This window comes from Notamacropus eugenii, chromosome 5 (assembly GCF_028372415.1).
Source record: "Notamacropus eugenii isolate mMacEug1 chromosome 5, mMacEug1.pri_v2, whole genome shotgun sequence".
In the NCBI taxonomy this organism is placed as follows: Eukaryota; Metazoa; Chordata; class Mammalia; order Diprotodontia; family Macropodidae; genus Notamacropus; species Notamacropus eugenii.
The window spans coordinates 178,926,248-178,939,521 of NC_092876.1; the positions used below are offsets into that span (position 1 = coordinate 178,926,248).

A 13,274-nucleotide genomic window follows, 5' to 3' on the forward strand; every position below is an offset into this window, starting at 1 on the left:
AGATGACTGAAATCAAGGGCTAAGTTTACATAGGTGTGCATATCTATATATCACTGAGATTGGATATGATCGGATTCATGATATATGGCTTTGGATGAGTATACCTTATTGTGAAGAAAGAAGATAGGGAAAAGGTGAGGTGCAGTAGAGAATAACATAATTAAGAAGGCATACTCATATGACAAAAAAAGACAAACCTGGGGGAAGAAGAAGAAAGCATGATGAAGACTGTTTGGGTGAATATCAAATAAGGGGGAAAGAGAAGTGACTGTGTCACAGAAATATACTATAGACCACCTGGACCAAAAAAAGGAAAAAGATAAGAAATTCAGGAAATGTATCATAAGCCTAGCACAGAAGAGAAGAAGTAGTGATGGGAGACTTCAAACAATCAGACATGGTTTGGAGTTCTATCTCTTCCAAAAGGAGAAGCAAAAAACCTCTTGTCATTCATAATGTGGGAGAACCAAAAAGGGGAAATGATTACTCAGAGTCTTACCAACAGGGAAGAATTAGTTGCTGATACACAAATGATGTTTTGCATGGGAGTAACTAGTCCCTCATAGAGTACATGACAGAAGAGAGAAAGCGCCCGTAGACTGGCATGCATCTTAGATTTGGGGAGAACAGATATGAATGGTTTAAGAGGAAGATTAAGAAACAACCCATCAATTAAAATTCAGCAAGGGAATTTAATCTAGGAGGGATAGGAATGGCTAAGGAATGAAATGCTGAAGACACAAAGGAACAATTCCAATAAGAAAAACCACAATTTTCTAGAAGAGGCTGATAGAGAAGAACTGAGAACTTACCAATCAACTTTGATATAAACAAAGATATGTAGAGAAGATGGAAGGAAGGACAGGTAATAGAAAGGCTGGATGCAAAAATGTGGGATAGTACTATGAAAATTGCATCAGAAGTGTTAAAACTTAGAGGTTGGGCTTATTTTTTTTTTAAGGGGACAAAATTAGAATCAAAGCCTCTATCTAGCATTTATACAGCACTCAAAGGTTTCAAAATGCTTTACAGAGATTATCTCATTTATTCTCATAATAATCTTAAGGGATTATCATCTTATGCTATTATGATCTCTATTTTATAGATGAGGAAAACTGAGGCAGGCAGAGGCTTTGCAAATTGCCCAGGGTCACACAGCTAGTAAGCATCTGAAGCTGTATTTGAACTCAGGTGTTCCTGCCTATAGTTCCAGCACTCTAGCCTCTGCATCACCTAGCATCTGATAGTCAAATACAGCTGTTGATATTTAAATCAATACTACCTTTGCCACTGTGGAGGACAAAGTACAACTGCCCTGGCCCTCCATTCAGAATTCCTATCCTTCAGTCCTAGGCTAACTAAAGACTTTCCTGACAACCACCCTGATCCTTGATTACTATCCATGTCAGCTTCATCTCTCCATCCTATGCTTCCATACTCTTCCAATGTATGCTCTGAAACCTGTTCAGCTGTTAAACTGACTGTCCCCCAGAACCAATAAATAACCTGGCATACATTTTGATTTCTATATTTTACATGTAGTTTTCCTCTAAAATACAATGTAAGCTCTCCAAAAGCAGGATCCACTTTATTTGACCTTTACTATCCCAAGCACCTGCTTGTAACAAGTGCTTTATAACTACTTGCTGAATTCAACTGAAGGATACAATTGCTGCTCAGGGTGAATGGGACAATGGAAAAAGATGACAGAAAAATAGTTCTGCTCAATTCTGATTTTTGTTCCTGTTTTCTTGCCAAGGAAAGGACCTTTGGATTAGACAAGAAAGAATCAAAATGGCTAAATAGGGAGTTGATACCCAAGATAGGCAAGGACATAAGTAGTGATCAATCAAATCAATCAAAAAGTGTTTATTCAGTGCAACAACAACAATAGTGTGGTTGGCACTTGTACTAGGTACCAGGGATACAAGTACAAAAGATAAAATAATCCATAATCTCAAAGAGCTTACATTCTAAAGGAGAGAGACAATATGGGGGGGGGGGGGTGGAGAAGAGAAGGAGGGAGTGTATATATATGCATACACATACAGAACATATATACAAACACACGTTGCTTAGTTATTTTCAGTCATATCCAACTCTTCATGACACCTTTTTGGGGTCTTCTTGGCAAAGATACTAGAGTGGTTTGCCACTTCCTTCTCCTGCTCATTTTACAAATGAGGCAAACAAGGTTACATGACTTACCCAGGATCACAAAGCTAATACCTGAGGCCAAATTTGAACTCAGCTCCTTTGACTCCAGGTCTGACACACTCTATCTACTAAGCCACCTAGGTGCCCCTCTTCTACAAAAATATAGAATAGTTAAAGTAGTTTGTGAAGGAGGAAATAGTACTTGGTAAGAGGAGAAATTAAAAAGACCATGCAGAAGAAGGTGCCTAAGCTACACACTGAAGGAAGAAAACAAGCCTTTGAGACAGAAGACAGAAAGGAACGCACTCCAGGCTTGGGGACAAACCAACCAACCAACCAGTGAGAAAACAACCAAGACAGAAGGTGAAGTATCATATGTCAGAAACAGAAAGCAGGCCAATTGCACGAGATCTCAGAGGGCAGGTGGAGAAGTAAGGTTCAGGGAAGCTAAGGAAGATAGTCTGAGGCCAGGTTGTGAATGGTTTTAAAAGCTAAAGAGTTTATACTTCAAATGAGTGAATTTAAATAATTTGTTGTTTACCATGTGTCAGGCCCTGTGCTAAGCATTGTGAATACAAATACAAGCCAGCAAGATAATCCCTGTCCTCACACAAATGTTGGTAGAATTGTGAACTGATCCAACCATCACTGAGAACAACCTGGAACTATGCCCAAAGGGCTATATAATTTGATGTAACAATAGCACTACTAGCTCTGTATCCCAAGGAGATGGGAGGGGAAGGGGGAAGGAAAAAGATCTATTTGTACAAAAACACCTATAGCAGTTCTTTTCTTCCAAATAATTGGGAAATGAGGGTATGCCCAACAAGGAGCGAATGGCTTAACAAGTTGTGGTAGATGATTGTAATGGAATATTATGGTGCTATAAGAAATGATGAGCAGGATGCTTTCCAAAAAAACCTAGAAAGATTTATAGGAATAAATGCAAAGCAAAGTGAGCAGAACTAGGGGAACTTTGTACAGAGTAACAGCAACATTATACAACAAACAACTGTGAAAAACTTTATTCTCAGCAATACAATGATTTAAGAGAGTCTCAAAAGACTCAATAAAAACTGCTATCCTCCTCTAGAGAAAGAACTAATGGCATCTGAATACAGACTGAAGCATACTATTTTTCACTTTCTTTCCTTCTTTTATATTTTTTTGTTTAGAATTTTCTTCCATAAAATGACTAATATGGAAATATTTTTATATGATTGCATATGTATAACCTATATCAGATTGCTTACCATCTAAGGAAGGGGGGGGAGAGAAGGGAGGGAAAGACAGAATTTGGAACTCAAAACTTAAATAAAAATTAAATATTAAAATTGTTTTTACATGTAATGGAGGAGGGGGAATACTACTCAAAATAAATAGATGAACGAATGAATGAATGACAGAAATGGGACAGGAAAAAAAGGATAATTCTTGCCCTTGAGGAGCTTACACTATAATGAGGGAAGAAAACACTGAAGAGGATAGAAAGGTAAGAGGATGGCAGTTCATGTAGTATAATATGGCTGGAAAATGGCCTAGAAGTGACATGATCTCTCCACCTTAGAGCCCAAGTTCCAATGAGCAGAGACCAAAGTCTACTAGGAGAACAAGAAAGATAGAGAACAGAGGCCAAGATATGGCAATGGATAGGAAGGAACATGGGCAAAATAAAGCAAAAGCTTACTTATCAGGGCCCAAGAGCAGAGTTTGAGGATTGGTAAGAGGAAGAGAGGAAGATGTCCTGGATGGTAGGCATTTATAAAATACTTTAAAGTATATAAAGCATTTACATGCATTGTTTCATTTGAGAATCCCATTAACCCAGCAGTGAGTACCTAGCAGCCTTTGATGAATTCAAGTCACCTGGCCCAAATGAACTACATCCTTGGATCCTGAAAGAACTGGTGAATGTAACTGCAGAGCCACAAATGGCAATATTTGACAGCGCATGGAAAAAAGTGAAACTAAAAGATAAATGTTATCCTGATTTTACAAAACAGAAGATGAAATCTGAAAACTAATGGCCAATGAGCTTAACTTCAATTTTATAATGTTACTAAAAGGTATGGAAGCAGTGATCACAAAGACCCAGCATGGCATTATCAAAAATGAACCATGATACAAAAAATGTAGGCAGAAAAAACAAAACTAAACATTATAAAATGAGAATGGTCAGGCATGGCTCTAGAGCTGAGACAATATACCTTCCTCCTTTCATTGCCAAGCTGGGAGAATCTGGCTATATAAAATGTTATATATGTTGTTAGACCATTTGGTGCAGTATCCTGAGCATTGTTTTTAAATCTCTTTTTAAATCTCTGTTATAGGAGAAGAGGCTTGCTGAGAGGGGGGGAAGAGAAAGAGATCTGAAAATAAATGTGATTTAAAAACAAAAGATATCAATAAAAAACAGAAGTGAAAGAAGAAGTTGATGATTAAATGTCCTTTACTGACAAGGTTATTAAATTATATTCGAGAGAATACGGTAGCTGTAGTTTATCAGATTTTATCAAAGATTTGACAAAGTAGATGACGCTATTCTTGCGGCAAAAATATGTGAACTATACAACAGTATATAAAAGGCTTTAGAACTGATGAAGGAATGAAGGAAATAGCATTTAAAAGTCAACATAAGTCAGAAATGTTACTTACCTAGAGATATGTTTAAAAAACTACTGTGATCTTGGACTGCATTAAGAAAAGCAAAGTTGTTGTCGAGTCGTGTCAGATTTTTCCTGACCCCATTTGGGGTTTTCTTGTCACTGACACTAAAGTGCTTTGCCATTTCCTTCTCCATCTCATTTTACAAATGAGGAAACTGAGACAAACAGGGTTAAGTGACCTGCCCAGGCTCACACAGCTAGTAGGTACCTGAGTCTTGACTTAAGGTCTTCCTTACTCCAAGCCTGACACTCTATCCACTGTGCCACCTAGCTGTTCTGCAAGAAAGGCATGGCTTCCAGTAATAAGGAGGTAATAGCTCTGCTACATTGTGACTTGGTGAGACCACATCCTGAAAGAACTGGTGGATGTAACTGCAGTCATATTATAAATCAAATAGTTCTACATACCACAGTTTAGAAAAGGCATTGGAAAGATAATTTCTTCTCATTTTTAAACTTGATACACCACTCTGAGACTTCCCTTATCCTCTACCAAGTCCTAGGAGGTTCATTATTGGCCTCGAGTAAAATCTTATCAACCCCAGGAGTCCAACTTATCACCCTCTGACAAGACAGTTGATCCATGATCCCCAAACCCCATTTAAGGAGGTGGCTCTGCTCACAAATCTCACTTCTCATCTGGCTGTACTACACTAGAACTTCCCTGACAGTACACCATGCCCCCAGGATGGTACCTTCTCTCTCCCACTCCCACTTTTCAGCCTCCTGTTCTGGACTGTCTTCCCCATTGGACAGTAAACTCCTTAAAGGTAGGAATTATTTGTCTTTTTTCATATTTCTATCCCCAGGGCATACACATAATAGGTGCTTAATAAATTTTTATTGACTGACAGACACGGATAAAGAATGTCCGGAGTACGGCAATCTGAATGGGAAGGACCTTAAGGGCATGCCATTCTAATATCAGTTGAAGGAACAAGAGACAATAAACTTAAGAGATAGAAGACACAGAAGGAACATGACAGGTGTATTCATGTAATTAAAAAGGTTTCAAATATTTCAAAGGCTATTATGTGAAAAGTGGGTTGGATTTGTTCTGCAGTGGATAGAAGTTGCAAAGAAGCAAATGTAATTTTGATGCAAGAGGAACCCCAGCCCCACCCCCAACAATTAGAGAATGGACCACCTTCACTAGAGGTCTTTGAGTAAAAGCTAGATGCAGAGTCTTTTCTGAGCATGGATAGAAGGTCAGAAGAAGACTAAACAACCACTAAGGTTATTTCAGTTCTGAAAGTCTATGATATTGTGAAAGTCAGGCATAAGAGCGCTGACTTGATGTTCCAGGGCCAGAGAAGGGCCATGATAGAAAAGGTGATTAAGAAAAGTGAATCTGGCAGTAGTGTACAGAACATATTAGAGAGGAAAGAAATGAGAGAGAGGAAAGACAGCACAGTGCAGTGGAGAGTGCCAGATTTGGAATTAAAGGGCCTGGATTTGAATGACAGCTTTTCCAGGCCTCAGTTTTATAATCTATAAAATAGGGAGTGGGGATGGGGCTAGAGAACTTTCCAAGTACTTTCTAGTTCTAAATACACAATCCTACGATCTTCTTGAGTTTTCTTCCCTATCTGAGTCTCGGGCCATGAGATCATAACCATCATTTATCTGAACTTTCCTAAATCAGCTATTTATATGATTATTAACTTACCTAGTACTTTAAAGAGTGTACAATGCTCTACACAGCGACTTTGGAGTCCCACAACAACCCTATGAGGTTATTTCCATTTTACAGATGGGAAAACTAAGACTCATTGGGATTAAGTAACTTGCCCATTGTCTCACTGTTACCAAATGTGAGCGGATGGATCTGAACCCAGGTTTTCTTGATTCCAAGTCAAGCACTCCATCTACCACGCGAGCCTAGCCATCAATTCATGACAGACTATGTCCATCTTTATCTTCTATAGCAGTCACCAACTCTAGTTTTATTATTTCTCCCACAGTTTTATTATTTCTCCTTCATCAATCAGGTCTTCCTTGTGGGTCAGACATATATACAGAGTAGCAGATCTCTTCATCAGTTTCTTTACCTTCTGAAAGATTGATTTACCAGCAAGACAGATCAATAATATTATTGTAAAGTCACAAATAAAGAATGTTTCAGATGCTGTGATTTAAGTGGAAAGTCCAGGAGATAATTGTGTATCATTTATTGCATCTGTATCTCTCATCTGGTTCTCATCTCCACAGAACAAGATGCCCTTATATCACCATGCTGCTAACTCAAGCTTGGATACCACTTTCCTCAGCCTCTTCTCCCCTCTGACTAGAGTACCAAATCCCTCCCAAAGTCTTTCTTTATAGAGGGCAAATTTGCAGCTCACTCCACTTTGCATCTGCAGCTCTGTCTGGTTTCAACTCACAGAAACAAGATGCCCCGGCACCAGGTACCCATCCTCCCCCACCCCACTACACTCCCCAGTGTGGTAGTCTCCTTTTACATATTGTCTTCTCCCATTGCAATGGGAGTTAAAAATTTTTCCTGCTGTTAGAGAAGATGTGGGAGAGTTGGAACACTAACTCATTATTGATGGAGCTGTGAGTGGATCTAACCATTGTGCAGAGCAATTTGGAACTATGCCCAAAGTGCTACAAAAATGTGCATACCTTTTGACCCAGCAATATCACTTCTAGGACTGTATCCCAAAGAGATCATAGAAATGGGAAACGGTTCCACATGTACAAAAATATTTATAGCAGCACTCTTTGTGGCGGCCAAAAACTGGAAATCAAGAGGATGCCCATCAACTGGGGAATGGCTGAACAAGTTGTGGTATATGAATGTAATAGAATACTATAGTGCTGTAAGAAATGATGAACAGGAACACTTCAGAGAGGCCTGGAAAGACTTACATGAACTGATGCTGAGTGAAAGAAGCAGAACTAGGAGAACCTTGTACACAATAACAACCACAGTGTGCGAAGAATTTTTCCGGTAGACTTAGTACTTCATTGCAATACAAGGACTTAAAAAATTCCCAATGGACTCTTGAGGCAAAATGCCTTCCACATCCAGAGAAAGAACTATGGAATTGGATTGAAGAATGAAGCAGACCATTTTCTTTTGTATTATGTTTTGTTTTATTTTATGGTTTCTCCCATTCATTTTAATTCTTCTATGCAACATGACTAAGGTGAAAATGTATTTAATAGGCATATATGAGTAGAACCTATATAAAATTGTATCCCATCTCAGGGAGGGAGTGGAATGGGAGGGAGGAAGGAGGGGGAGGGAGGGGAAAAAAATCTAAGATATATGGAAGTGATTGTAGAACACTGAAAACAAATAAAATAATTTAAATTAAAAAAAAAAAATCTTTCCTGTCCATTAATAGGCCTCAGGTGGGGCTATTAAGGGAAGTTTGATTAGGGGAGGCTTGTTTTGTATGAAGGGACACACCTTTTGTTAACTGCTAATGAGGCCCTGGGTCATGAGGCCCTCTGGCTCTGATAAGTATATATATACTCTGAGGTGAGATTTTGCTTTGAGGTTCAAATCATATGGAAGAGTGTTTGTATGATTAGGCCAGAAGAGACTCTGGGAAGCTGTTAAGGAGTCCCCAGGCTTAGAAAACCCAAATGTTGGTGCTTCTCTCTCTGGTAATGATGTGTGTATAGTCTATGGTCAGATAGTTGGAAACCCTGTCTTGTTGGTCTTTCTGTTGGTAATTTCTGTTTGTAATTTCTGTCTGCATTTTCTCTGAAGCTCAAGGTGCTGACTTTTTCCCCTGAATTAAGTGAATGATATATGTGCTTGATTAAAGTAAAATTGTTTACCCCTTTTAAGGTTGCTTTCCTTAGAAAAGCAAATCTAAGAACCTGTGCAGCAGGTCCACCTGTGCATGCCAGGATGCTTGCTGTTACATTCATTAAGCTTCTTGAGGACAGAGACTGTCTTTTTCTCATTTGTAAGAAGTGGCTAACCCCCACCACCAACCCTACCCTGAACTAAAGCACAATGTCTGGTACATAGTAGGCACTTAATAAATGCTTATGGAATTACTGAATGAATTGATGCATGTCAAAGTGTCATTTTGGTCTACCTTTAAGCCTGAAACCCAGTCCAGCACTGCCATCAGTAAGGACAAAGAACCCACTCTTTGCTTACCTGAGTAACTGCTTTCACTTGACCGGTATTCACAGTGGTAACAGGAGTGGTAACAGCTGTCTCTGCAATCACATACTGACCCTGAGGAATGGCCATCATTTGGAGTTCAGATGCTGAAACAGAAAATACCTACAGTTCAGTGGTTTTGGAGTTTAAAGTACCAGTTTACAGAGATAAATGTTTTGTTGGTAGCTATATTCCCCATGGAAGTTGCCTGTTAGCCCCCTTAGGAAAGAAACAGAGACCTGAAATTCCATATGCTGTGGGTCACTAGGTGACAAGGAATCCAAGAAAAGAGAAGAGGAAGCAAGAAGAAGAGAGTAAAAGAAGCCACCCAGCCACGTCTTGGGGTCTACTGCTTAAAGACCAGGAGAGTAGGCACATTGAAGTGCAGCAGGCCCATGGTCCTGAGGGGGTGTTCAGGTACCTGCATTTGGACCCCAGTTCTAAAAATCGCATTAGTCCCTAACCTCAAAACACTATCCCAGGCAGTTTCTCCCCAGCCAAGAAGAGCCTGCCCCAGAAAAAAACAATTATCTCTTTTCCTGATTATAGTAGCCAGTTGCACCTATAGAATTTATTAGTCTAAGCCAGCTGTGTACTAGCTGAACTGACTGTGTACTGGGTCATAACAACACTTTACTCACTGAACAATCATATGTATCCTAAACTTAGATATACATATACTCCCTTCCATTTGTCTTGTCTAACAAGACAGTGATGAGAACAGCCTGGTATTACTTAGTCAGTCCTGACTGTTAGTTGACTTATATATGTAGCTTCCACCTTGAGCTATTTCCCAATGACCTCTGGGTAAAATACCTGCCCAGTAGATACTAAAAGTGCATGTTCCTTTAAGAACTAACCACTCTTTAGCCACTCCTTAATCCCACCCTGAATCACCTAGTCATCACACTTGGCACATGTTTTACTATAGATTATCCTATATAAACTTTGACTGTACCTTTGTGAGGTTGCAGGTTCCCTGTGACCTCTTGCCCACCGAAAAGCATAATAAATCTTTACCACCTGGACTTCAACAATGCTTGAGTCCATGAAATTCTTTTCCAGATGGCCCATGCAATGAACTCCAGTCTTGGGGTTCCTCTATCATTCCTCTACCTTTCCTGAGCCCTCACCAGTACCACAGCAGGAAATCAATAGCCAATCTTCCAAGAAAGGCAACAGGCCATGAAGCAGACACAGGCAATAAGTCCTTCAAATGGGGATTCTGAATTTGCCAGGAAAGTTAACTACTCAACAATTCAAGAGAACCATGTAAATAATTGCCAAAGACTGAACAACCCATAACTAAAAAAGCCATTCTGTTCTCCTCAATACGGCTTATTATAACTACTCAATGGTAGTTAAAAAAAAAAATTACAGTCATTTTTACGAGCCAAAGCTAAACTGCTACTTGCAGTAAACAAACTAGTTCCTCTATATGTGAGGCTTGACTTTACCATCTCTGGGGAAACAATAAAAACAACCAAATGACGGAGGTTAAATAGGAAGAGTTAAGAAACCATTTTTCAACCAAGGGCCATGAATGAGTGCCAAAGGAAGGGTCAGAGGTAGAGCACCAGAAGGAGAAAGAAAAAAAGGGCACCCTGCTACAGGGAATGGAAAGAAAAGTCAATATTTTTTGTTCACCCAACTTCTGCAGCCTATAACTCACCCACCACTCTAATCTACCAGGTGTGCCATCATCATATTCCCTTTCTGCATCTAGCAGATAAAATTGTACAGTCAGTCCATGCACAAAATAACCAGGACCACTTTCATTCAACTTAATTCAGCAAAGACAGTATGTACCTACTGTGTGCAAGCACTGTGCTAATGGAAGAAATACCAAGCTTAAACAAGAATGGTCCTTGGACTCATGGAGCTGAGTAGGGAATAAGACCCCAATACCCTAACACATAACATTCGATGATGGACCTGGTGATAGACTCTACATCCCTTGTCTGAGGAACAGTCTAGCTAAATTTAGACAAACTCTTCAGGTTAGCCTCAGGGTGATGAACTTTTCAGCCACAACAGCTCCTGATGACTCTGTTAAGTTACTGGTGGGAGAAGGAGTTTCTTCAGTGGAACATCTGAGCATTTTAACAGAGCTTTGATAAACCCATAGTATTTAAAGTATTACAGGAGAAACAGATGGGGAATCTCAAAAGTCAGTGCAATTTTAATCAACTGAGGCTTTAAAATGCACTAAAACTTTTGGGACACGCTGTATTAAAGGATAGCAAGACAATATTTTCTAAGAGGGTTAAGTGGGAGGGTCATTACCAGCCAGGGGAATCAGGGAAGATTCCCTGAAGAGGTGGCCCTTGAGCTGGGCTTTAAAAGATGGGTAGGAGTTCTCAAGATAAAGAAGGGGAGAAAAGACCTTTCAGATGTAGGGAAAAGACTGGGGGAATAAAGTCATAGAGGCAGAAAAATACAGGGCTGACAACAGAGGAATTCATTTTGGCTGCAATAAAAAGTACACAGGGAGAAGGAATATGAGATAATGCTGGGAAGATATAGAGGGCCAAAACATCAAGGAAACTAATGAAAAGAAATGCTAGGGAAGGTGGCCTACCCCTACCAAATCTCAAATTGAATTATAAAGCAGCAATCATCAAAACCACTTGGTACTGGCTAAGAAATAGAGGTAGATCAGTGGAATATGTTAGGTACTCAAGACACAGAAGTCAATGAATATAGCAGTCTTCTGTTTGATAAACCCAAGGAACCCAGCTTCTGGGATAAGAACTCACTGTTTGACAAAAATTGCTGGGAAAACTAGATAACAATATGGCAGAAACCAGGCATAGATCAATGTCTGACACTGTACACAAGAATAAAGTCCAAATGGATACATGATCTAGACATAAAGACTGATACTATAAACAAATTAGGGGAGCAAGGAATAGTGTATTTGTCAGATTTATGGAGAATGGAGAAATTATTGACTAAACAAGAGATAGAGAATATTATGAAATGCAAAATGGATAACTTTGATTACATTAAATTGAAAAGTTTTTGCACAAACAAATCCAATGTGACCAAGATTAGGAGGGAAGCAGAAAACTGGGAAAGAATTTTTGCAACCAGTGTCTGTGATAAAGGCCTCATTTCTAAAATATATAGAGAACTGAGTCAAATGTACAAGAATACAAGTCATTTGCCAATTGATAAATGATCAAAAGATATGAAAAGGCAGTTTTCAGAGGAAGAAATTAAAGCTATCTATAGTCATATGAAAAAATGTTCTAAATAACTATTGATTAGAGAGATGCAAATCAAAACAACTCTGAGGTACCACATTAAACCTATTAGATTGGCTAACATGACAAAACAGGAAAATGATAAGTGTTGGAGAAGATGTGGGAGAGTTGGTACACTAATTCGTTGTTGGTGGAGCAGTGAGCTGATTCAACCATTCTGGAGAGCAATTTGGAACTATGCCCAAAGGGCTACAAAAATGTGCATACCTTTTGACCCAGCAGTATTGCTTCTGGCACTGTATCCCAAAGAGATCATAAAAATAGGAAAATGTCCCATATGTATAAAAATATTTATAGCAGCTCTTTTTGTGATGGCCAATAACTGGAAATCGAAGAGATGCCCATCAATTGGAGAATGGCTAAATAAGTTGTGGTATATGAATGTAATGAAATACTAATCTGCTATAAGAAATGATGATCAAGAGGACTTCAGAGAGGCCTGGAAGGACTTACATAAACAGATGATGAGTGAAATGAGCAGAACCAGGAGAACATTATACACAGTAACAGCCACAGTGTGCGAGGACTGTTTCTGATACACTTAGCCCTTCACAGCAATGGAAGGACCTAAACCATTCCCACAAGACTCTTGAGGCAAAATGCCATCCACATCCATAGAAAGAACTATGGAATCAAAACGCAGAATGAAGCAGATTATTTTCTCTTGTGTTATGTTTTGGTCTGGCTTGGTTTTTCTCATGGTTTCTCCAATTCATTTTAATTCTCCTATGCAACATGGCTAAGGTGAAAATGTGTTTAATAAGAATGTATGTGTAGAACCCATATAAGATCGTATGCTGTCTTGAGGAGGGAGAGGAAAGGGAGGGGGAGAAAATTTAAGACATGTAAATGACTATTGAAAACTGAAAACAAATAAATTTTTTAAAAATTTTTTTAAATTAAAAAAAAATGAAGTGATGAGCCTGAGACGCCCATGGGACACCTTTATAAACATGTCCAAAAGGCAGCAGTAATGTTCAAGTGGAGGTCAGGAGAGAGACTAGGATTAGATACATAGATTTAAGAATCATCTATATAGAGATGATA

The 13,274-nt window shown here is 39.0% G+C and overlaps 1 protein-coding gene across 3 annotated transcripts in view; it reads right to left on the reverse strand.

Annotated features, from left to right (window-relative positions):
- The window catches only part of PRDM10 (PR/SET domain 10), a 139,108-nt gene that overhangs the window by 5,415 nt on the left and 120,419 nt on the right, over window positions 1-13,274 (reverse strand). For all 3 annotated transcript variants that reach the window (XM_072611597.1, XM_072611596.1, XM_072611598.1), the window contains one exon: window positions 8,953-9,065. In XM_072611597.1, the coding sequence (XP_072467698.1) occupies window positions 8,953-9,065 (113 nt within the window). The remainder of the gene's footprint in view (window positions 1-8,952; window positions 9,066-13,274) is intronic.